Below are 26,962 nucleotides of genomic sequence, written 5' to 3' on the forward strand. Positions count from 1 at the left end.
TCTCTGCACAACCTGTGTCTTCACTCTGCATTCGGACAATCCCTGCAGACGCATCTCTGCACAACCTGTGTCTTCACTCTGCATTCGGACAATCCCTGCAGACGCATCTCTGCACAACCTGTGTCTTTACTCTGCATTCGGACAATCCCTGCAGACGCATCTCTGCACAACCTGTGTCTTTACTTTGCATTCGGACAATCCCTGCTGATGCATCTCTGCACAACCTGTGTCTTTACTTTGCATTCGGACAATCCCCGCTGATGCGTCTCTGCACAACCTGGGTCTTTACTCTGCATTCAGACAATCCCTTCAGATGCATTTCTGCACAACCTGTGTCTTTACTCTGCATTCGGACAATCCCCGCTGACGCATCTCTGCACAACCTGTGTCTTTACTCTGCATTCGGACAATCCCCGCTGACGCATCTCTGCACATCCTGTGTCTTCACTCTGCATTCGGACAATCCCCGCAGACGCATCTCTGCACAACCTGTGTCTTTACTCTGCATTCGGACAATCCCTGCAGACGCATCTCTGCACAACCTGTGTCTTTACTTTGCATTCGGACAATCCCTGCTGATGCATCTCTGCACAACCTGTGTCTTCACTCTGCATTCGGACAATCCCTGCAGACGCATCTCTGCACAACCTGTGTCTTTACTCTGCATTCGGACAATCCCCGCTGATGCATCTCTGCACAACCTGTGTCTTCACTCTGCATTCGGACAATCCCTTCAGACGCATCTCTGCACAACCTGTGTCTTCACTCTGCATTCGGACAATCCCTGCAGACGCATCTCTGCACAACCTGTGTCTTTACTCTGCATTCAGACAATCCCCGCTGACGCATCTCTGCACAACCTGTGTCTTCACTCTGCATTCGGACAATCCCTGCTGATGCATCTCTGCACAACCTGTGTCTTCACTCTGCATTCGGACAATCCCCGCAGACGCATCTCTGCACAACCTGTGTCTTTACTCTGCATTCAGACAATCCCTGCAGACGCATCTCTGCACAACCTGTGTCTTCACTCTGCATTCGGACAATCCCTGCAGACGCATCTCTGCACAACCTGTGTCTTCACTCTGCATTCGGACAATCCCTGCAGACGCATCTCTGCACAACCTGTGTCTTTACTCTGCATTCGGACAATCCCTGCAGACGCATCTCTGCACAACCTGTGTCTTTACTTTGCATTCGGACAATCCCTGCTGATGCATCTCTGCACAACCTGTGTCTTTACTTTGCATTCGGACAATCCCCGCTGATGCGTCTCTGCACAACCTGGGTCTTTACTCTGCATTCAGACAATCCCTTCAGATGCATTTCTGCACAACCTGTGTCTTTACTCTGCATTCAGACAATCCCTTCAGATGCATTTCTGCACAACCTGTGTCTTTACTCTGCATTCGGACAATCCCCGCTGACGCATCTCTGCACAACCTGTGTCTTTACTCTGCATTCGGACAATCCCCGCTGACGCATCTCTGCACATCCTGTGTCTTCACTCTGCATTCGGACAATCCCCGCAGACGCATCTCTGCACAACCTGTGTCTTTACTCTGCATTCGGACAATCCCTGCAGACGCATCTCTGCACAACCTGTGTCTTTACTTTGCATTCGGACAATCCCTGCTGATGCATCTCTGCACAACCTGTGTCTTTACTTTGCATTCGGACAATCCCCGCTGATGCGTCTCTGCACAACCTGTGTCTTTACTCTGCATTCAGACAATCCCTTCAGATGCATTTCTGCACAACCTGTGTCTTTACTCTGCATTCGGACAATCCCCGCTGACGCATCTCTGCACAACCTGTGTCTTTACTCTGCATTCGGACAATCCCCGCTGACGCATCTCTGCACATCCTGTGTCTTCACTCTGCATTCGGACAATCCCCGCAGACGCATCTCTGCACAACCTGTGTCTTTACTCTGCATTCGGACAATCCCCGCTGACGCATCTCTGCACATCCTGTGTCTTCACTCTGCATTCGGACAATCCCCGCAGACGCATCTCTGCACAACCTGTGTCTTCACTCTGCATTCGGACAATCCCCGCTGTTGCATCTCTGCACAACCTGTGTCTTTACTCTGCATTCGGACAATCCCTTCAGATGCATCTCTGCACAACCTGTGTCTTTACTCTGCATTCAGACAATCCCTTCAGATGCATTTCTGCACAACCTGTGTCTTTACTCTGCATTCGGACAATCCCCGCTGACGCATCTCTGCACAACCTGTGTCTTTACTCTGCATTCAGACAATCCCTTCAGATGCATTTCTGCACAACCTGTGTCTTTACTCTGCATTCAGACAATCCCTTCAGATGCATTTCTGCACAACCTGTGTCTTTACTCTGCATTCGGACAATCCCCGCTGACGCATCTCTGCACAACCTGTGTCTTTACTCTGCATTCGGACAATCCCCGCAGACGCATCTCTGCACAACCTGTGTCTTCACTCTGCATTCGGACAATCCCCGCTGTTGCATCTCTGCACAACCTGTGTCTTTACTCTGCATTCGGACAATCCCTTCAGATGCATCTCTGCACAACCTGTGTCTTCACTCTGCATTCGGACAATCCCTTCAGATGCATCTCTGCACAACCTGTGTCTTCACTCTGCATTCAGATAATCCCCGCTGATGCATCTCTGCACAACCTGTGTCTTCACTCTGCATTCGGACAATCCCTTCAGACGCATCTCTGCACAACCTGTGTCTTCACTCTGCATTCGGACAATCCCTTCAGGCGCATCTCTGCACATCCTGTGTCTTCACTCTGCATTCGGACAATCCCTTCAGACGCATCTCTGCACATCCTGTGTCTTCACTCTGCATTCGGACAATCCCTTCAGACGCATCTCTGCACAACCTGTGTCTTCACTCTGCATTCGGACAATCCCTGCAGACGCATCTCTGCACAACCTGTGTCTTTACTCTGCATTCGGACAATCCCTTCAGACGCATCTCTGCACATCCTGTGTCTTCACTCTGCATTCGGACAATCCCTGCAGACGCATCTCTGCACAACCTGTGTCTTTACTCTGCATTCGGACAATCCCTTCAGACGCATCTCTGCACATCCTGTGTCTTCACTCTGCATTCGGACAATCCCTTCAGGCGCATCTCTGCACATCCTGTGTCTTCACTCTGCATTCGGACAATCCCTTCAGACGCATCTCTGCACATCCTGTGTCTTCACTCTGCATTCGGACAATCCCTTCAGACGCATCTCTGCACAACCTGTGTCTTCACTCTGCATTCGGACAATCCCTGCAGACGCATCTCTGCACAACCTGTGTCTTTACTCTGCATTCGGACAATCCCTTCAGACGCATCTCTGCACATCCTGTGTCTTCACTCTGCATTAGGACAATCCCTGCAGAAGCATCTCTGCACAACCTGTGTCTTTACTCTGCATTCGGACAATCCCTTCAGACGCATCTCTGCACATCCTGTGTCTTCACTCTGCATTCGGACAATCCCTTCAGAGGCATCTCTGCACAACCTGTGTCTTTACTCTGCATTCGGACAATCCCTGCAGATGCGTCTCTGCACAACCTGTGTCTTCACTCTGCATTCGGACAATCCCCGCTGTTGCATCTCTGCAAAACCTGTCTTCACTCTGCATTCGGACAATCCCTGCAGACGCATCTCTGCACAACCTGTGTCTTCGTACAGGCTGTGTCTGGGTCTGTGGAAGTGCTCTGTGTGGGTGTGTGGCAGCGCTGTGCGTGGGTGTTTTGAAGTGCTCTGTGGGTGTGTGGGTGTGTGGAAGGGCTCTGGGTGTGTGGAAGGGCTCTGTGTGTGTGTCTCTTGAAGGGCTCTGTGTGGGTGTGTGGCAGTGCTGTGTGTGAGTGTGTGGAAGGGCTATGTGTGTGTGGAAAGGCCCTGGGTGTGTGGAAGGGCTGTGTGTAAGTGTGTGGAAGGGCTCTGGGTGTGTGGAAAGGCTCTGGGTGTGTGGAAGGGCTGTGTGTGAGTGTGTGGAAGGGCTGTGTGTGGGTCTGGCACAGGACAGCACTGCTCAACCTCAGAACCTCTGCCCTCACATTGATGTCATCTTAGCTACTTTATAATTGTGTTCACTTCCGCATCAGCCCACCTGTGTATAGGGTGTGCCTCTCAATGCCGCTGCTCCACAGGGGGTCATTGCCGACTATGCTCTCCTTGATCATTACCGCTTAAACAACCCCCCACACACACAAACACCCCCCCCCCCACACACACACACAGACACACACTGCATCCTTCCAGCAAGAGAACATGAGGAAAGCTGGTCCTAACAAGGCATTAAAAGAAGAATCTGAATGAGTGGCGCAATAAACAATTGCATCCGACACAGGTTGTGCTCCCCCGTGGGGCCTGCACCGGCTGCATCAGTGACAGCGATGCCACTTCACGGGCCTGGTCTTTGTGGCTGTAGTATCCTGTGTGACTCCCAGGCCCTGTATGACTGAGCTGGTGAGTGGTTAATGGGTGGTGAGTGGGGAGAGAGGGGCAGTAGGAGGGAGCACTGAGCCCTGGCTGTACCTGCTGTTGCTGTGACCTAAGGGCTTACCACGAGCTCCCACCAGATGCTTGTGTGAAGGCCCGGCCCCCTGACCTCCGTATAAAGGCAGCACTTGCCTAGTCTCTAACTTACCCCTATCTGTGAGCTTTGTCTTTCCTGGCCAAATTCACCAAAACTCTGTGCCAACCTGCCATTTCTCAGCTCTTGAAGAGACCTCGTTTGAGATCTTTTTACCGGAAAATGTCAACAGTACTGGGAACTCTGACCCTTTCTCATACCTCCCTAATGGTCATCATTTATTCGCTGTTCTTATGCAACTTGTTTCGACAGTCATTTCAGGCAGAGTTTTGTTTGTATTTCAGTGGAAGATTGGAATGTCCTCTATTTTACAAGCAAACTCCAAATAAACCATTGTGAAACGGGCTCTCTGAAAGATTTAGTGGAGGTGTAACGGCACTTGTAGGTGAACTTGGCTTCTTGACGAGAGTAACTCAAAATCCTTGCTAAATTGTTTCATTAGCAGAGCTTCTGGCAGTGCACTCCGAGAAAAGTGGAGTCAGTTGCCAGTTTTGCTCATGAAAGTTTGTCACAGATTAACTTTTATTTTGTCTTGAAAGGGCTTCCCTCCAAATGAAGGGTGTGTTTGATGATAGAAAGTGAAGTATAATAGGCATCTGTGAAAGCAATTTAAGCTGCTAGAAGTACTCATCGTGCTGTCTCTTGCAGGCAGCCCTGTGTTCAACCACGAGCTGTCCTTGTGGATAAAGCAGGAAGACGAGTCCTCCTTCGGTGAGTCCCAGCCGTGTGGACAGTATGCGTCCGCAGGTAAGATAAAAAGACCATTTTTTTGTTTTAACTTCTTTTTATTGATCATTTACGTTGCACAAAAACAACACGTTTCGGATCCACTTCGCAGTCCTCTCCGCGCCTGCATGAATACACATGTCCTTTCAATTCTCTGGAGTTGGTTCACAGTGTGTTTTCCCAGGCCCTACGATTCACCCTGCTGCCAGGGTTTTTCCAATTCTCCTGCACCTGGGGAAGTTAGTCTTCGTTTCTATATTCTTGCCACAGGCCCGTTCTTTCTCAGACTTCCTCGGGCAACCCCAGGCTTTATAGACTGATTTTTCTGTTCGCATGCTCCAGTCCATGTTGGTTGCCTTTTTGTTCTGCGGTTGGGGTATTTCTGCTGCCTCATAGCCGCACGATCTCCCTTCTAGCTACCATGAGGCTCATGTTGCTCAACAGAGTGTTCTCGAGCAATGTCTGCTCTCTCCAAATCCCTAGGGTTGCTAGCACCATGCCAATAGTCATTTCTTCCCCCAATGATATCCGAGACCCAGCCGACACTTGATTCCAATACTACCTCACCCTCTGACATCACCACAGTGTATGTTGTAGCGTTCCTCACTGTCCGCTGCCCCTCAAGGATTTGTCCGTGTCCGTCTTTCTCATGTGATGAAATTGGTTCTTGTGTATGCCGTATGGAAAGTTTTCAACTGTACCAGTCGGGGAGGGGTTGGCCAAGCCGCCGACCTTAATGGATGTGTAGCGTTGAAGCTCCGTCAGCATTCCTGTGAATCCGAGCCAATACAGGCTTAATGGCTGCCATCCCTAAGTATTAACAACCTGTCGGTTCGAGGCATGTGGACTGCTGAATTCATATCTATTGCATAGATTGCCGCCTAGTGTTGGGTCCGGATGATTGCACATTGTTGTCCTGGAAGAGTCTTCGAAGTATCACAAGATAGGTGGCTCCTCCCCTGGACTACAGTGCGCATGGGCATCGACTCCATCCCCAGATTGTTTTTTCCGCCATTGGGTTCGGATGTACTTCTTAACTCACGTTCGGAATCTGTTATAGTTACTCTTTATCGAGGCCAAAAGGCCTTAGGGGCGTCGGTATTGTCTTTCGTTCGGTGCTTTCAGCTTTTCCGTCCTTTTCAGTCGACTTCGGAAGACTTTTAGTCTTCGCCTAGGCCTGTCGACGATCGAAGATGGAACGGAGCCCGTTCAAGCGATGCCCCGTCTGTAACTCGAAATACCCCCATATCGACGTGCACCCGGTGTGCAACAAATGTCTCTCACCAGACCACGACGAGGCCAGCTGTATGGCCTGTTCGAAGTTCAGGTCGAAGAAGGCTCTACGCCTTCGGCGCGCTGCTCGACAATCGGCGCGTGAATCGGCGCCAGACACGGAAAACATCTTCTGGGGTGACGACAGCGCAGATGTGCAAAAGGACGACCCGGAACATTCGGACCAAGCATCGGAGCATGACTCCAACGAGGACGAGGAACAACTCTATGTCCAAGATGAAGACATCATCGAGGTAGGAGACGACGCACTACCCCTCGGGGCCTTCGACGACGACTCAAGCGAGGAGCTAGGCCCAACCGCAGTAGCGGGGCCTCATACAGACTCTTCCACGGCTCAGGTCGAGGCATCGTCGGAAGGCCTTAGCCAAGATCTACAACCCCGTTCTATAGTCCCGCTTCAAGGCCCGACTAAGAACATTTTGAAAGAGCCATCGGTCTAAAGACCACTCTTGCTGGAGAAAACGAAACAGAAAGCAAACGACCCAAAATCGAAACCGAAACTGTTGGACACAGCCTTCGGCTCGAAGACTTCGGAGCCATCCAAGTCAATTAGGGTGCTCCACACCTCGGAGTCGACAGGGGGTGTCGACCCGAAGATCGGAGCGACAAAACCTGTGTCTGCCGTTAAACACGTCACACTCACGTCGGCGTCGAAGCCCACCTCCAAAGATGGCGACCCTTCGACAGCGCTCATGGCAAAAAAGGCCGTCGAGCCGAAAGTCCAGAAGCCGCAACTGGTCAAATCCTTCTAACCGAGGACAACCAGCAGCTCAAAGGCCCAGGCCTCGGACACCGGCACCAGCGTCCCCGCTCCGCGGCAACGCATCGAGTCGACGAAGTTGCACAAGCACTCGGACCAATCTGAGTCTGTCGGCTCGAAGTCCAAGTCGTCGACGCACATTGGGCCGTCACCGATGTCTTCGACGCCTATCAAGTTCGGCCTTCCCCCAACGGCAAGACCTAAGGCTGTGCACCTCCAATCGACTACCGACTCACCCAAGTCTGCGTCAGTAGCTGCACCAGAACGCCCTCGGACCGATGATGTTCAGTTTCAGCCTCCAAGCTACGACGAACAGTCAAAATTGTACATTGACTCAGAGTCAGGCAGGCTCACCGTCTACAAGCGTAAAATCAGACCTGAGACACCCATGGAAGCATACAAAATACCACTCAAGAAAAAGAGAGACTCCACTACCTCTCCAATTCTTTTTGAGCCTATACTCACTTATAGGCACACATATTCCTACTCACCCACTGCAGTCACTGAGGACGCCGAGGAAGGTGACAATGAGAACAATTTAACTACCCTGTGGACACAGATCAAGATGAGTCCCAGCCATGGGCTGACACTGACCCTGATGAACCTCACACCACCCCTGACACTCAGTCATATGCGGTCAAAACTTCCCCTGCTGAGGACACTGCTGCGTTTAACGCACTCATTGAACGGGCGGCGCATAACCATGACGTAGATATGCACGCTGACCCTGTGGAGGAGGACTTCCTTTTTGATACATTCTCCACATCTGAGCGATCAGTAAAAACTCTACCTATGCTCAAGGGTGTGCTCAAGCATGCAAGTGACATTTTTAAGGAGCCCACTAAAGCACGGGTGGTGAACCCAAGAATTGAACGGAAGTATCGGCCTGCGCCCGTGGACCCTACCTACATCAAGGGCCAACACCCACTGGACTCCTTAGTGGTAGCTAATGCTCGCAAGAGACCGAACTCGCAAACAACGGGCGATGCTCCTCCTCCGGACAAAGAATCGAAGATCTTTGAAGCCTCTGGAAAACGTGTGGCCGCTCAAGCAGCAAATGTTTGGAGGATCTCCAATACACAAGCCCTGTTAGCAAGATATGACAGGGCATATTACGACACTTTAGAGCAACTCCTTCAACACCTTCCAGATACATATAAGGAGGGAGCAGAGATGCTTATACAAGAGGGCAAGTTAATCTCCAACGCGTCCATAAAGTGCGCGTTGGACCCAGCAGACACAGCAGCTAGGGCCATTAACACTAGCGTAATGCTAAGGAGGCATGCTTGGCTCCGCATCTCCGGATTTAAGTCAGAAATCCAAACTAACCTGCTCCATCAGCCAGTAAACCCTGACTTCCTTTTTGGGCCAGAAGTGGACACCACTCTTGAGAAGATTAAAAAAGACACTGAAACTGCGAAATCCATGGGAGCTCTGCAGTCTCAGCAGTTCAGGGGCGGTTCCTTTCGTCGCTCTGGTAACAGGGGAGCCTCAAGAGGACAAGCTTCACAACAGGCCCAATACAACAAGGGGGGCACGCAATCCACCTATACCAAGACCAATAGAGGTGGATACCGTGGAAACAGCACCAAAGGCAGGGGTCGTGGAAACAATAATGCCAGATCCTCCGCCACTAAGAAGCAGTGACGTCTTGTCACTACCCCCCGCCCATTCAACACCGGTCGGGGGGAGACTCCAACGGTTCCTGCCAGTCTGGGAAAGCATAACAACAGACAGGTGGGTGAAACAAATTATACAAAGCGGCTATTGTCTAGAGCTCACTTCCACTCCACCCACCATACCCTCAAGGCACCCTCCTATGTCCGCAGAGCACATGCACTTATTGCAGCAGGAGGTCGTCTCCATGCTGCAAAAAGGGGCCATAGAGCTCGTGCCTATAGAACAACAAGGAACTGGGGTGTACTCTCTGTACTTTTTAATCCCAAAAAAAGACGGATCACTCAGGCCCATCCTAGACCTCAGGCCCCTAAACCACTATATACTATCAGAACACTTTCACATGCTCACATTACAGCATGTTCTGCTGTTGCTCAGGCAAGGGGATTTCCTAGCAACCCTAGATCTGAAGGATGCCTACTTTCACATTCCCATTCACCCCAGTCACAGGAAATATCTCAGGTTCACCATCAACAACCAGCATTACCAGTTCAAGGTCCTGCCTTTCGGGGTCACGACTGCCCCCAGAGTGTTCACAAATTGTCTGGCGACGGTGGCCGCGCATCTTCGGAGACAGCACATCCACGTCTACCCGTATCTAGACGACTGGCTAGTACAAGCACAATCGGCCCAGCAGTGCGCCGACCACATGTCCCGCACAATACGCCTCCTACACAGTCTGGGTTTTTCTCTCAATTACCCAAAGTCTCATCTGCAGCCTGCACACGTACAGCAGTACCTAGGCACAGAGATAAACACGCTCGCTGCCACAGCGCACCCCAACTTAGCGAGAGTCAACAGCATGCAGGTGCTGATACGGAGATTCAGGCCACAACATTCACTCCCAGCACAGGTGTTCATGCAGCTCATCGGCATGATGGCCTCCTGCATCTTTATAGTCCCTCACGCAAGGCTACACATGCGTCCGCTTCAGGAATGCTTGGCACGCCAGTGGAACCAGGCTCAAGGACAGCTAAAAGACCTAGTGTTGGTGACCGGTCGTGCATACAACTCTCTGCATTGGTGGAACACACAAAACCTTTGCAGGGGACGACCGGTCCAAGAGCCTGTACCACAGATAGTACTGACGACGGACGCATCTCTCCAGGGCTGGGGAGCGCATGTCCTCCATTATACAGTGCAGGGTCTATGGACACCGCAACAACAAAAGATGCACATCAACCTACTGCAACTGATGGCAATCTTCATGGCGATGAAGGCATTCAAGTTGCATATCTGCAACAAAGTCGTGCTGATCCGGACGGACAACATGACTGCGATGTATTACATCCAGAAGCAGGGGGGAACACACTCTCCACAATTGTCACACTTGGCACAGTGCATGTGGAAGTGGGCCATTCAGAGGAACATGTTCCTCATGGCGGAACACCTCCCAGGCAGGGACAACCAGATGGCGAACCTGCTCAGCAGACACAGCCATCAAATGCACGAGTGGGAGATACACCCCTCGGTGATCCAACCTTACTTCCAACGGTGGGGTCATCCAGAGATAGACCTATTCGCCACACAAGAAAACGCAAAATGCCAAACCTTCGCCGCCAGGTTCCCACACCCGCAGTCTCAGGGCAATGCGATATGGATGAACTGGTCGAACAAATTTGCGTACGCCTTTCCTCCAGCTCCACTCATACCGCTAGTGGCACGCAAACTGAGGCAACACTCCATGACGCTCATCTGGTTGCTCCAACGTGGGCGCGGCAGGCGTGGTACACCACGTTCCTCGAACTCTCCGTGGTTCCCCACCAGCGCCTAAGACTCACACCCAGTCTCCTCACTCAGAGCCATGGAGACATTCAGCACCCAGATCCGCAGCAGTTGAGCCTTGCAATCTGGCTCCTGAGGTCATAGAGTTTGGCTACCTAAACCTGCCTCCTGACTGCATGGACATCATTAAGGAGGCTAGGCGGCCTACCACAAGGGCCTGCTACGCGGCCAAATGGAAGCGTTTTGTTATCTATTGTTCCAATAATAACATAAATCCACTCGACGCTTCCACGCAAAACATCATAAGTTACTTGCTGCACCTATACAGGTGTAATTTAGCGTATAGTTCCATCAGGATACATGTAGCGGCAATGGCAGCTTATCTTCAAAATAGACAGCACCTATCCCTTTTCAGAGTGCCAACCATTAAAGCTTTTATGGAGGGACTGAAAAGGGTAATTCCTCCAAGACACCCGCCTTCGCCTGTCTGGAACCTCAACATAGTCCTCACCAGGCTCATGGGCCCACCATTTGAGCCTCTTCACTCTTGCGAGATACAATTTCTCACATGGAAAGTGGCTTTTCTGGTGGCAATTACATCGCTAAGACGGGTTAGCGAACTGCAAGCCCTCACTATTCAGGAGCCTTTCATACAAATCCATGCTAATAGAGTTGTGCTGCGCACCAACCCCAAATTCATGCCCAAGGTAGTGTCACAGTTCCACATCAACCAAACTATTGAACTACCGGTTTTCTTCCCAAATCCTGATTCAGTGGCAGACAGAGCACTACACACACTGGATGTTAAACGAGCTCTACTGTATTACATAGACAGAACTAAAGACTTCAGGAAAACTAAACAACTGTTCGTTGCCTTCTCTCCACAGCACAAAGGCAACCCAATTTCAAAATCAGGCAGAGCCAGGTGGATTGTTAAATGCATCCAAATCTGTTATCAAAAGGCTAAACGCACGTTAACAGTTCCCCCCAAAGCACATTCCACACGCAAATTGGGGGCATCCATGGCTTTCCTAGGTAACATTCCTCTAGAGGACATATGTAGAGCAGCCACATGGACTACCATACATACATTCACCAAACACTGCTGCGTGGATGTACACTTCAAACAGCAAGCTGCTGTAGGTCAGGCTGTTCTCAGAACTCTTTTTCAGACTGCTGCAGCTGGCACGGGCAACCGCCGTTAAGGAGGGTACTACTATTTATTCTATGCATAGATATAAATTCAGCAGCCCACATGCCTCGAACGGAATATTCTACTTATCAGTATGCATCTGTTCTTGGCATGTAGGGCTGCTGACATTTATATCGCCCGCCCTCCTCCCCGGTGCCTGTCGCAGCTGTAGCATTCAAAATTCACATATTTAATCTCACGCATGGTCATCACTTACTATATCCACCTCCATATCTGCCACAATGGCGAAAAACAATCTGAGGATGGAGAGGATGCCCATGCGCACTGTAGTCCAGGGGAGGAGCCACCTATCTCGTGATACTTCGAAGACTCTTCCAGGACAACAATGTGCAATCATCCGGACCCAACACTAGGCAGCGATCTATGCATAGATATAAATGTCAGCAGCCCTACATGCCAAGAACAGATGCATACTGGTAAGTAACATATTCCTTTTGGCCCAAAGGCCTTTCCTATATCGTCGGTATTGTCTTGCGATCGGTGCCAGTTCTGTTCCGGCTCAGTTCCCGAGCCGGACATCTAGAGGAGTCGCGTGGCTCTTCGGTGCTCAAGGCCCGGTCGACGCTACAGGCCTTTTTCGACGAAACATCATGGAACGGAGCCCGTTCAAAAGGTACCCCGTGTGCAACTCGAAGTATCCTCACATCGACGTCCACCCGGTGTGCAACAAGTGCCTGTCGCCGGATCACGATGAAGCCAACTGTATGGCTGGTTCTCGTTTCCGCTCCAAGAAGACAATTCGACTTCGGCGCGCAGCGCGCCTGGAGGCCCAGTGGACGGCACCTGACCCGGTGAACATTTTCGATACCGAGGAAGAAGAGGCAGACGAGCAGGAAGATCAAGAGCCGATGTCCAATCCAGCAGCGGAGATCGACTTCAACTACGACACTGATGTAGAAATGCTCGATGCTGAAGAAGTCGTCGACTAGGTAGGAGACAACGATGGGGCCTATGGGGCCATGGAAGATAGCTCAAGCGAGGAGCTATGCCCCGTTGAAACGATACATACGGCTCAGGTCGAGGGATCGCCACAAGGCCTTACCCAAGATCTTACACTAGGTTCTACAGCCTCGCCTACGGGCCGGGCTACGGACACTTCTAAAGAGCCACAACTGGTGAAAACGAAACCGAAAGAGAAAGCTTCGGTGTCTACACAAACGAAAGGGCTGGAGCAGCCGTCGAAACCGAAAGTGCGGGTTGCCTCGGTCGGCTCGAAGTCTTCTGACCTATCGGCGTCGCCAAAGCCTAAAAAGGTTATCGACCCAGTGAAGTCGCTCAAGGGTGTCGAGCCGAAGACTGGGACACCAAAAGCACTTGTCAAGGTCGTCGACCCGAAGAAATCGGCGCCGAGGGCCGTCGACACCGGCAAATGATTCGGAACTACAAAAGTTGTCGATCCTGCGCGTCGGCCGGACAAGGCCAAGGGCGCTACAACCCTCGAGTCCGCACCTGGTGGTGGCTCAAAGGAACCTGTCGAGTCGACGCAGCCGTCCGCCACCTTTTCGAAGCAGGTGTCGGAATCGTTGAAACGCATTAAGGACAAAGCTTCCGCTGTCGATCCGAAGGATACTTCCACGCCGAAGCCTGCCACCAAACCGCAATAGTCGCCAGCGCCCATTCAGTTTACGCTACCACCAAAAGTGGCGCCGAAGGCATTCGCGCCTAAGACGGTCGTCGAGGCGTCCATGAAGGTGTCCACGGGGCCGAAACCTACACCTGCGGTTGTGGGCACAAAGCATCGACAACCCCTGCTTGAGGAGCAGTCGGAACAATTCATCGACGCCAACACGGGTAGACTTTCTATTTACAAACGAAAGATCGCCCCGGCACAGCCTATGGAGTCCTACACAATTCCATTAAAGAAGAAGGATTCCACGGATTCACCCGTTCTTGTAGAACGAATTGCTCCACATGGACAGGACACTGCTCCAATCTTGCCCACTTACTCAGAGGTGGAGGCTGGGGAAGGTGACTATGATGAGTACAACTACCCTGCCGACACTAATCATGAGGATCAACATGACACATGGGCAGATGCTGCTGACCCAGGGGATCCACAAACTGCCCCAGACACTCAAGTGTATAACGTGAAGACGTCGCCTACTGAGGACTCAGCGGCATTTAATGCGCTTATTGAAAGGGCAGCCAAAAATCATGATGTCCAGCTCCATGCTGACCCTATTGAGGTGGATTTTTTGTTTGACACCTTTTCCACCTCTGAGAAGACCGTTAAGACTCTGCCAATTCTGAAGGGTGTCTTAAACCATGCTGGAGACATTTTTAAAGAACCCACAAGGGCAAGGGTTATAAACCCCAGGATTGAGAAGAAGTACAAGCCGGCGCCTGGCGACCCTACCTACATCAAGGGCCAGTTGCCGTTGGACTCTCTAGTTGTTTCCAATGCCCGGAAGAGGGCAAACTCACAAACTACTGGTGATGCTCCTCCCCCTGACAAGGAATCTAAGGTGCTAGAAGCATCAGGGAAGAGGGTGGCGGCTCAAGCTGCCAATATCTGGCGCATTTCTAACACGCAGGCACTCTTGGCCAGATATGACCGGGCACATTACGATACACTTGAGACCCTGTTACAACACTTGCCAGATGAATATAAAGAGGCAGCAGAGATGCTCATACAAGAAGGGAAGCTTATATCAAATGCATCTATCAAGTGTGCGCTGGACGCAGCAGACACCGCGGCCAGGGCCATTAACACCAGTGTGATGTTACGGCGACAGGCCTGGCTCAGAATCTCCGGGTTCAAGCCGGAGATACAAACCACCATCCTAAATCAGCCTGTAAACCCTGATCACTTATTTGGACCTGAGGTGGACACCACCCTGGAAAAAATAAAGAAAGACACCGAGACTGCAAAGTCTATGGGGGCTCTCCAGTCGCAGCAGTTCAGGGGTGGTTCTTTTCGCCGCTGAGGCAATAGAGGTGTTTCTAGAGGCCAGCTGTCCCAGCAAACACAGTACAATAAGGGGGGCGCGCAAACCACGTACAACAAACAAAGTAGAGGTGGCTATTGCAGAAACAGCGCCAAAGGCAGAGGTCGTGGAAACAACAACTCCCGATCCTCTGCCACCAACAAACAGTGACGCCTTGTCACTGCCCCCTGACCATACAACACCGGTCGGGGGGAGACTCCAGCAGTTCCTGCCAGTCTGGAAATCCATCACCACAGACAGGTGGGTCAGAAAGCTTATCCAGTACGGTTATTGTCTGGAGTTAACATCCACTCCACCCAACATACCCCCAAAACACCGTCCTATGTCCATAGAGCATTTGCACTTATTGCAGCAAGAGGTGCTCGTCATGCTGCAAAAAGGGGCAATCGAGCTCGTGCCGGTGGAAGAAAGAGGCACAGGAGTGTACTCCCTGTACTTCTTAATCCCGAAAAAGGACGGGACCCTCAGACCCATACTGGACCTCAGACCCCTAAACCAGTGTATTCTCTCAGAACACTTTCACATGTTGACGCTGCAGCAGGTTCTGACGTTGCTCAATCAGGGAGATTTCCGCGCCACATTAGATCTAAAGGATGCATATTTTCACATTCCGCTACATCCGTCACACAGAAAATACCTCAGATTCACCATTCAGAATCGGCATTACCAATTCAAAGTCCTCCCTTTCGGAGTGACTACAGCGCCCAGGGTGTTCACAAAGTGCCTGGCGACAGTGGCTGCGCACCTATGGAGACAAAACGTTCACATCTACCCTTATCTGGACGACTGGCTTGTCCAAGCAAAGTCGGCCCAGCAGTACGCTGCCAACATGTCCCACACCATTCACCTTCTTCACGATCTGGGATTCTCACTAAATTACCCAAAATCACTCCTTCAACACGCCCATGTACGGCAGTATCTGGGCGCGACAATAAATACTCTGGCAGCCACAGCACAGCCAAATTCAGTGAGGATCAACAGCATTCAATTGCTGATACAGAAATTCAGACCACAACACTCGCTTCCAGCACGAGTGTTCATGCAGTTGATAGGCATGATGGCCTCCTGCATCTTCATAGTCCCGCACGCGAAACTACATATGCGTCCGCTTCAGGAGTGCTTAGCACATCAGTGGACTCAGGCTCACGGACAGTTGAACGACCTAGTGTTGGTGACCGGTCGGGCATACAGCTCTCTACATTGGTGGACTCCACACAACCTTTGCAAGGGCCGACCGTTCCAGGAGCCTGTGCCACAGATTATACTGATGACAGACGCATCTCTCCAGGGATGGGGAGCTCATGTACTCCACTACACGGTGCAGGGACTATGGACAACGCAGCAAAAGAAGATGCACATCAACCTCCTAGAGCTGATGGCAATCTTCATGGCAATGAAGGCATTCAAGGTACATCTGTGCAACAAGGTCGTGTTGATCCGGACGGACAACATGACGGCAATGTACTACATTCAGAAGCAGGGAGGTACACACTATCCACAGTTGTCTCATCTGGCTCAGAGCATGTGGAAGTGGGCCATTCAAAGGAACATCTTCCTCATGGCGGAACACCTCCCAGGCAGGGACAATTAGATGGCGGATCTGCTCAGCAGGTACAGCCACCAAAGGCACGAGTGGGAGCTACACTCATCAGTACTCCACCCGTACTTCCAGCAGTGGGGTCATCCACAGATAGACCTGTTCGCCACAAGGGAAAACGCCAAATGCCAAAGCTTTGCCGCCAGGTTCCCGCACCCACAGTCGCAGGGCAATGCGATATGGATGAACTGGTCAGGCAGATTTGCGTACGCTTTTCCCGCAGCACCTCTAATTCCGCTGGTGGCACGCAAGCTGAAGCAACACTCAATGACGCTCATCCTGGTTGCTCCAACGTGGGCACGCCAACCATGGTACACCACATTTCTAGAACTTTCCGTGGTACCGCATCAAAGGCTGCACATCACACCCAGACTTTAGACGCAGAGCCATGGCGACATTCAGCACCCAGATCCGCAACAGCTCAACCTGGCGATCTGGCTCCTGAAGTCTTAGAGTTTGGCTACCTCAACTTGCCTCCAGACTGCATGGATATCATACGAGAGGCAAGAAAGCCCACCACCAGAGCATGCTATGCAGGAAAATGGAAGCGGTTTGTCATTTATTGCGTAGCCCACAACATAGACCCGCTTGACGCGTCTACGCACAACATCATTTGTTATCTGTTACATCTTTACAAATGCAATCTAGCATATGCTTCCATTCGGATACATTTTTCCGCCATAGCGGCTTATCTCCAAAACAGGCAGCATCTCTCACTTTTCAGAGTGTCTGCCATTAAAGCCTTTCTGGAAGGACTCAAACGAGTCATTCCTCCCAGGACCCCACCAGCTCCTGAATGGAACCTTAATGTGGTCCTCACCCGACTGATGGGTCCACCTTTTGAGCCTCTACATTCATGCGAGATTCAGTTCTTCACATGGAAAGTGGCTTTCCTGATAGCGATTACATCACTGCGACGTGTTAGTGAACTCCAGGCACTGACTATCCAAGAGCCATTCATACAAATTCCTTCCAACCGGGTGGTGCTGCGCACTAACCCTAAATTTCTTTCAAAGGTGGTTTCACAGTTCCATATCAATCAGACTATTGAACTGCCTGTGTTCTTCCAAAATCCTGAGACTGTGGCGGAGAGAATGCTCCACACTCTTGACGTCAAAAGAGCCTTAATGTATTACATTGATAGGACCAAAGATTTTAGGAAGACAAATCAACTCTTTGTTGCCTTTTCCGCACAACACAAAGGCAACCCCATTTCCAAGGCAGGTATAGCCAGGTGGATCATTAAGTGCATTCAAATTTGCTATCAAAAAGCAAAGCGCACCTTAACAATCCCCCCCAGAGCCCACTCCACTCGCAAGCTGGGGGCCTCCATGGCTTTCCTTGGAAATATTCCTTTAGAAAACATTTGTAGAGCAGCCACATGGTCTACACCACACACATTTACAAAACACTACTGTGTAGATGTGCACTCCAAGCAGCTGTAGGGCAGGCTGTTCTTAAAACACTTTTTCAAACGTCTGCAGCTGGCACAGGCGGCCGCCGCTAATGGAGGGACTGCTATGTATTCTATGCTATAGATATGAATTCAGCAGCCCACATGCCTCGAACTGAATATGCTACTTACCAGTATGCATCTGTTCTTGGCATGTAGGGCTGCTGACATTCATATCGCCCGCCCTCCTCCCCGGCGCCTGTAGCGGCTGCAGAATTTACACTTACTCTTACACATGGTCATCGTTTACACTATTGCACTCCATCTTTGCCACAATGGCTAAAAACAATCTGGGGATGGAGTCGATGCCCATGCGCACTGTAGTCCAGGGGAGGAGCCACCTATCTTGTGATACTTCGAAGACTCTTCCAGGACAACAATGTGCAATCATCCGGACCCAACACTAGGCGACGATCTATGCTATAGATATGAATGTCAGCAGCCCTACATGCCAAGAACAGATGCATACTGGTAAGTAGCATATTCAATCCAAATCCAGCCAGGATAGCCAATATGCAGACTCATATTCAGAAGTTTCAGCCACAACAGTCTTTGCCAGCTCGAGTCTTCATGCAACTCATAGGCATGATGGCCTCCTGTATATTCATTGTCCCCCATGCCCGACTTCAAATGCGTCCACAACAGGAATGCCTAGCATGGCAGCGGAACCAAGCTCATGGACAATTAAAAGTCCTAGTGTTGGTGGACAACTCTCTGCAGTGGTGGAACCCACAAAACCTTTCCAAGGGGCGACTGTTCCAGGAGCCGGTTCCACAAGTAGTACTAACAGCGGACGCATCACTGACAGGTTGGGGAGCCCACCTACTTCAATACACAGTCCAAGGGCTCTGGACAGTCAAGCAAAAGACACTGCATATCAACCACTTTGAGTTGCTAGCAGTATTTCTGGCACTTATAGCGTTCCAAAAGTACCTGCGCAACAAGGCTGTGTTGATCCGGACGGACAACATGACAGCCATGTACTATATTCAGAAACAAGGAGGGACACACTCTCCACAACTGTCCTACTTAGCACAGAACATATGGAAGTGGGCAATTCCCAAAAATAGCAGAACACCTGCCAGGGAAACACAATCAAGTAGCGGATCTGCTCAGCAGGCACAGCTAACAGCTACACGAATGGGAGATTCACCCTCAAGTTCTTCACCCATTCTTGGAACAGTGGGGGCATCCAGAAATATACCTGTTTGCCACAAACGAAAACTCAAAATGCCAGTACTTTGCCGCCAGGTTCCCACACCCGTTGTCACAAGTTAATGCGATATGGATGAACTGGTCAGGCAGATTTGCGTACTCTTTTCCACCAGCTCCACTGATTCCGCTGGTGGCATGCAAACTACGCCAGCAGTCACTCACAATGATCCTGGTTGCTCCCACATGGGAGAGACAACCATGGTACACAACGTTCCTGGAACTCTCGGTAGTCCCCCGCCAAAGCCTGCTCCTCTCGCCCCCTCTTTTAACTCAGAACCATGGAGTAATCAGGCACCCAGATCCCAATCCGATGAACCTAGCGATCTGGCTCCTGAAGTCTTAGAGTTCGGATACCTTAACATACCTCCTGATTGCATGAACATTATCAAGGAGGCAAGACCACCGGCCACTAGAGCATGCTATGCAGCTAAATGGAAACGATTTGTATTCTATTGCAATAATAACCAAATCAATCCATTAGATGCTTCAATACAAAACATTATCTGTTACCTCTTGCACCTTCAAAGATGCAATCTAGCATACTCTTCCATAAGTCTACATCTTGCTGCTATAGCAGCATATCTCCAGAACAGACAACACCTGTCTCTGTTTAGGGTACCACCAATCAAAGCTTTCATGGAAGGCCTTAAAAGGATAATCCCTCCAAAGCACCCACCTTCACCAGTCTGGAACTTAAATATAGTACTTACCAGACTTATGGGACCTCCTTTCGAACCACTCCTCTCATGTGAATTACAATTTCTAACACGGAAGGTGGCATTTTTAATTGCCATTACCTCCCTCAGGCGAGTAAGTGACCTACAGGCACTAACCATTTGAGAACATTTTATGCAAATACATGCAAATAAGGTAGTACTTTGAACTAACCCTAGGTTCACGCCAAAAGTCATATCCACTTTCCATATCAACCAATCCATAGAATTGCCAGTTTTCTTCCAAAACCCACAGTCAGTGGCTGAAAGAGCTCTACACACACTAGATGTAAGGAGAGCTCTGCTATATTATGTGGACAGGACTAAATCATTTAGGAAAACAAAGCAACTGTTTGTTGCTTTTTCCCCACAACATAAAGGTAATCCCATCTCAAAATCAGGAATAGCCAGATGGATAGTTAAATGCATTCAGATATGTTATCAAAAAGCTAAACGCACTCTAACAGTCCCCCAAAAGCACACACTACGCGTAAAATGGGGGCATCCATGGCTTTCCATGGGAATATTCCTCTTGAAGACATATGTAGAGCAGCCACATGGTGTACCATACACACTTTTACTAAACACTATTGTGTAGAAAGACGTGCAATCAAAGCAGCAAGCTGCTGTAGGCCAGGCTGTCCTCAAAACTCTTTCAAACTGATGCAGCTGGCACAGGGTACCACCGCTAGAGGAGATACTGCTATTCAGTCTATGCACAGATATGAATTCAGCAGCCCACATGCCTCGAACGGAATATGCTACTTACCAGTATGCATCTGTTCTTGGCATGTAGAGCTGCAGAGTTACACACGCCCACCCGCCTCCCCGGCTACCCATGTCTGTTCCAGTATTATCTTAATTAGATACAGCTTACATGAGCTTCCTTCCTTTTCTTACAAAGCTCCATCATTTCCCTAATGGCGAAAAACAATCTGAGGATGGAGCTGATGTCCATGCGCTGTATGGTCCAGAGGAGGAGTCACCTATCTTGTGACTTCAAAAGAACTTTTCTGGACAAAAAGAAACTCCAACATTTGGGCCCAACACTAGGTGGCGGTCTATGCACAGTTTGTAACTCTGCAGCTCTACATGCCAAGAACAGATGCATACTGGTAAGTAGCATTTTCCTTATTACTAAAAACTCTCTACTAATCTCTTTATGAGATGAGAGCACAAACTACATAGGTACGTACACGACCTCTTGGTAGCCTTCGACACCATATCGCACCACACGCTGATCGAAGTACTCCACCAAAGCGGCTTCCTGGAAGAACACAGAGGTTCCACCTACCACTATTCACCTCCGTACCCAAGGATATTGTGTGCGGTGCCCCCAGAGCTCATCCCTCAACCCTACTCTGCAGCATATACATGGCCCCACTTGCCAACATTATCGGAACTCCCCGGCTCAACACAATATCCTACACAGGCGACACCCAGCTCATCTCCCTCACTGTTGACCCTATGACCATCATGACCACCATTCACAATGCATGACAAGCTTCACTGACTGAACACGGACGAGACGGAAGTACTGATCTTCAAGTGCTTGATTGATCTTCAGCAACAACGGCAACCTCTGGAACGACTCATGGTGGCCTCGGACCTGCGCCCATACCCTCCAACCACCCAAAAACCTCATTGATAACAAGTTCACCATGAAATCACAGATCAACAAGGTCACCTCCCCCTGCTTCCTTATTCTGCGCATGCTACGTAAGATCTTCAAGTGGCTACCCCTGCACACGAGAGGCACCATGACAGAGGCCCTCATCACCAGGCGACTAGACTATGGCCACATCCTCTATGTAGGAATCGCCGCACACCTCCTTCAGCAACTCCAGACCATACAGAACGTCGCAGCCAGACTCTTCCTTGACCTTCCCAACGTACCCACATCACACTCCACCTTAGGCAACTGCACTGGCTTCCCGTACAGAAGAGATGCCAATTCTAACAGCTGGCCCATGCACACAAGGCTCTATACACCAAGGACCCACCTAAATTAACCACCGCCTGAACTTCCACCTACCGCTGAAGTTTACGTCTGCCTCCCTATCACTTGCCCATACTCCCCGCATCTACCGAAGCAGAAGTGGAGGACGCTTTTTCTCCTACAATGCAGCAAAGACCTGGATCACCCCTCCCCCACGCACCTCCGGGCTATCACCTCACTTCCGGAATTCTGAGTGGCCCTCAAGATCTGGCTGACAGAATGAGCCTACAGGGCCTTCAAGCGCCTCGATATCCTATCGGGTGATTAGCCGCGCTTTATAAATCCTAATTGATTGATCATGGTGATGGCGGACTACACAAATCTGAACACTTTGTGACTCAGTCGTTGGTTGGTTTAAATATTATAAAATGCTCCTTTGCCACCCACATGTTTTGGACCTTTTCAGGGAGTGCTACTTTTCTTGACTGTGATTGATTTGTGTCCAAACTTAAGTCCATGCGCGTGGTATTTATTGAAGTATAATGAAAATACGGAAATGTGCTCCAATCAGACGCAACTTCAATGAATAATCAGTGAAATAATTTCTTTTCCTCACCTAAAATAATCATAATTGCGTTCCCAGCTTGAGGGTAGAGCTTTACATTTGTAAAGTACGCTTATGTACGTATTGCATCAGTATTTTCGTGGTGAGCTGAAGTAGGTGAATGCCACAACGAGCATGTTGTGTTTTCATATACTGCTTGTTGGTCGTGTTCCTTCATATTAAAGCCCACATTGGATCTTGTCCAAGTCAGGAATACGATGCCTTTCAGTGCGGCAATTGGAATGAACTTTCTCATCTTTATTAAATGTTGCCGCAGACTCTGTTTCTTAATAAGAGAAAGTTTCAAGTGCTGAATATTTCATGCCCTAGACGGTCTTCCTGAGTAAAGTTTAGGAAATGGAGGCCTGTAGCTTATTACCTGGAGTACTTTTACGAGCCTTTGTGAATCCATAAAATGTCAGTGACGTTGACCTGTAACATAGGTTTAATCTCACAGGATCAGATTTCGAATGTTCTGCCTTTGTGCATTGTGCACTGTGATTGTACTTGAATATACATTACATACATACATATACATGGGTAACAACTAGTTCTCTTGGATGTCAGCCCTGCAGGAGCGCACGCCTTCCTCTGTGCGAGCGCAGACATATCAAACTGGATAGGAACCACTCTGCTTGGTTGACTGCCTATGTTTAAACACTTGTAACTGATATTTAATGCTGATCCACAGGTTGCACCTTTGAATGTTAGCAAGCCATGTCAGCCTTTCATCCTGCCAGGGTTGATAAATTCCGGAGTACCATTTTGTTGTGTGATGATGACATCAGTTATTTACTTTGCTACAACAATTTAAAACGGGTATCATGTGCTGCATTTAAAAATGTTGTCAATGTCATTTCAATTAAAATGTGCTTTCTCTTTTATTTGAACAGAGGAGAGCTGTCCAAGAGCAAGTGTAAAGGACCGTTCCCGGGGAAGCAGAGATGCCCAGGAGTACGCCGTCGCAGCATCAGGACCTCCTCCCCTTCATATAGAAGCACGCCAGATTATGAGCAATGGAGAAGACTGCAAAGCCGGCAGTGACACCCCTATTCACTCGAGTACAGGTGCAGACATAACACCTTACTTCGGTCCATCTGGGTTCTATAAAAGCTCTCTGCTAGAACCGCATCACAGACCCTCCCAACGCATGGGTGGTGGGAGAATCCAAACTCAGGACTTTATCCAGCACCAGAGGATGCGTGTCAGAGGCTGGCCGTATGAGTGCATCGAAAACAGTCTCCTCAACCTGCAGCCGGTAAACCAGCAAGCAATAACGCAAACAGACGAGAAGCCATTCAAGTGTACAGAGTGTGATAAAAGCTTTCGCCAGGGCGCAACCCTCCTCCGTCACCAGCGCACCCACACCGCCGATGGGCCGTACCCTTGTGCTCAGTGTAGCCAGAGCTTCATCCAACACAGAGATCTGATTAGACATCAACGGAGACACAAAAAAACAAAATCCTTCCAGTGCACAGAATGTGATAAAAGCTTTGGCCACAACGCAGCTCTTGTTCTGCACCAGAAAAGCCATGCCGCAGAGCAGCCATATGTCTGTGCTGAATGTGAGAAAGAGTTTCCACACAAGAGGGACCTCGTCCGGCACCAGCGAACCCACCGCGAGCGGATCTACCACTGTACCCAGTGTGAAAAGAGCTTTAGCTACAAAATATCCCTCGTTATCCATCACCGGACCCACACAGGAGAGAGACCTTACCAGTGTACAGAGTGCGAGAAAAACTTTTATGACAACTCGCGCCTTCAGAAACACATGCGAATCCACACAGGAGAGACCCCCTACAGATGTACAGAATGTGGAAAGGGCTTTAAAGAACGCAGAAGTCTTACTGCCCACCAGAGGACGCACATGGCGGATCGACCATACAAGTGCCCCGAATGTGGGAAAAACTTTCGGGACCTCCAGTCTCTTGTGGCTCACAGGAAGAGGCACGGAGGAGACAAGCCACACTCGTGTACTGACTGCGTGAAGAGCTTCACCCAGAAGAGAGACCTCCTCAGGCACCAGATGAGGCACAGTGGGGAGAGGCCCTATCAGTGCCTAGGATGTGAGAAAAACTTCACTCAGAAGAGGGCTCTCCTCACCCATCAAAAGTCGCACTCCGGGGACCGACCCTATAAATGCGCAGTGTGTGAGAAAAGCTTCAGTTACAAAATATCCCTGGTCATACATCACAGAACCCACACTGGGGAGAGACCGTATCAGTGTACAAAATGTGAGAAAAACTTCTACGACAATTCACGCCTGCAGAAACACATGCGAATCCACACCGGCGAGACCCCGTATAAGTGTGTGGAGTGTGAGAAAGGCTTCAAAGAGCGGAGAAGTCTGATTGCACACCAGAGGAAGCACACGAGGGACAGGTTGTGGCCGTGCGTGAACTGTGATAGAAGCTTCCAAGACCAGAAAGCTCTGTCTGCGCACAAACTCGTGCACACAGAAGAACCACTATATGCTTGTAGTCAATGTAAGCAGCTCTTTGGCATCCGCTCTCTGCATGAGAGTGGAGAGGGGACCTATGTGTGCAGCGGGTGTGTCGAGCACTTCACTGGTCAGCAGTCCATAGCTGGGCTTCAGTGAGTGCGTCCAGGCCCCGATGTGTACAGATAAGACTTGGGGCCCCGGAATCAACATTGCCTTAACCTTCACTGGTCACTCCCGCAAAGGAGGAGCTTTATATGTGTACACTCAGTTTAATTTTTACATGCACTATAGAAAGCACTTGCAAATATCTTGATTTCGACAAAATGGGGTCATGTTCCTAATAATTTAACAGGAAATACAGACAAATTGAAATTGTAGAGGCTAATATCATACTTTCAGGAGCAAACACTGCAGTAATAGTCAAAGAAGACATGCTGAAGCTCTTCAGATGGATGATGGGGTGGGGCCAAATATTGTGTGCGTCCTTTCATGTCTGTGTGCGAGAGGCAGATGATGAGACTTGAGAGACAGGTCATGCCCCTCCACAGGGAGCCTTGAGAGAACACTAGGGAGGAAGAGTGCACTGGAGGGAAGTGGAAGAAAGCAACAAAGGTCCAGAATAAAAGGAGAAGCTTCATGGAGACTGTCCAGTGGGAGTCAGGTGGCAAAACTGCTCTTCAGCGGAATGCAGATCAGAGGTTCTAGCAGCCTAGTAGAAAGGCAGACGAGTGCTCTATAAACAAAGGCTGCAGAGTGTGGGGATGGGGAGAGAAGCGGCCCAGTGCGATGGAGGGAAGACAGGTGTCCAGAAACATGGACAACAGAGAGTTGAGCTAGTGAGGTGGTGATGGCGGGAGAAGCTGGCGAGCAGAGTGTGTGTCCATGGAGGGCAGAGGGGCGTTTACTGAGTTGGAGTGTATAGGGCCTGTTCATTAAGATGGAGGGCAGAGGGGTGTCCAGCGAGAAGGGCAGAGGAGTGCCTAGCGAGATGGAGGACAGAGGGGTGCCCAGCGAGATGGAGGGCAGAGGGGTGTCCAGCGAGAAGAAGAGCAGAGGAGTGCCTAGCGAGATGGAGGACAGAGGAGTGCCCAGCGAGATGGAGGGCAGAGGGGTGTCCAGCGAGAAGGAGGGCAGAGGGGTGCCTAGCGAGACGGATGGCAGAGGAGTGCCTAGCGAGACGGAGGGCAGAGGGGTAACCAGCGAGAAGGAGGGCAGAGGGGTGCCCAGCGAGATGGTGGGCAGAGGGGTGTCCAGAGAGAAGGAGGGCAGAGGGGTGCCTAGCGAGACGGATGGCAGAGGAGTGCCTAGCGAGACGGAGGGAAGAGGGGTAACCAGCGAGAAGGAGGGCAGAGGGGTGCCCAGCGAGATGGTGGGCAGAGGGGTGTCCAGCGAGATGGTGGGCAGAGGGGTATCCAGCGAGAAGGAGGGCAGAGGGGTGTCCAGCGAGAAGGAGGGCAGAGGGGTGTCCAGCGAGATGGTGGGCAGAGGGGTATCCAGCGAGATGGTGGGCAGAGGGGTATCCAGCGAGAAGGAGGGCAGAGGGGTGTCCAGCGAGATGGAGGGCAGAGGGGTGCCCAGCGAGATGGTGGGCAGAGGGGTATCCAGCGAGAAGGAGGGCAGAGGGGTGTCCAGCGAGATGGAGGGCAGAGGGGTGTCCAGCGAGATGGAGGGCAGAGGGGTGCCCCGCGAGATGGATGGCAGAGGGGTGTCCCGCGAGAAGGAGGGCAGAGGGGTGTCCAGCGAGATGGAGGGCAGAGGGGTGTCAAGCGAGACGAAGGGCAGAGGGGTGCCTAGCGAGGCAGAGGGGTGCCCAGCGACATGGAGGGCAGAGGGGTGCCCAGCGAGATGGAGGGCAGAGGGGTACCTAGCGAGACGGAGGGCAGAAGGGCTCCCCAGTGAGAATGAGAGCCCCCTGGGAGGGCTTAGGCACAGGGACGGCATAGAGGCTGCTAACTTAGATATCGATGGGATAGTCCAGTGGCGAAGTAGAAGGACAGTTGATTCCGGTAGAGAGAGGAGGTGCTGTTCAATGTGATGCTAATGGCAAAGGTGCTGCCAATGCGAAT

The 26,962-nt window shown here is 50.5% G+C and overlaps 1 protein-coding gene across 1 annotated transcript in view; it reads left to right on the forward strand.

Moving 5' to 3' along the window:
- Window positions 1-25,273, forward strand: part of LOC144764110 (uncharacterized) — a 267,723-nt gene extending 242,450 nt beyond the window's left edge. Inside the window, exons 7-8 of the mRNA XM_078650278.1 lie at window positions 5,239-5,337; window positions 23,347-25,273. Of these exons, the coding sequence (XP_078506404.1) occupies window positions 5,239-5,337; window positions 23,347-25,052 (1,805 nt within the window). The 3' untranslated portion in view covers window positions 25,053-25,273. The remainder of the gene's footprint in view (window positions 1-5,238; window positions 5,338-23,346) is intronic.
- Window positions 25,274-26,962: the final 1,689 nt, after the last annotated feature.

The sequence above is a fragment of the Lissotriton helveticus genome, chromosome 6 (assembly GCF_964261635.1).
Source record: "Lissotriton helveticus chromosome 6, aLisHel1.1, whole genome shotgun sequence".
Taxonomy (NCBI): domain Eukaryota; kingdom Metazoa; phylum Chordata; class Amphibia; order Caudata; family Salamandridae; genus Lissotriton; species Lissotriton helveticus.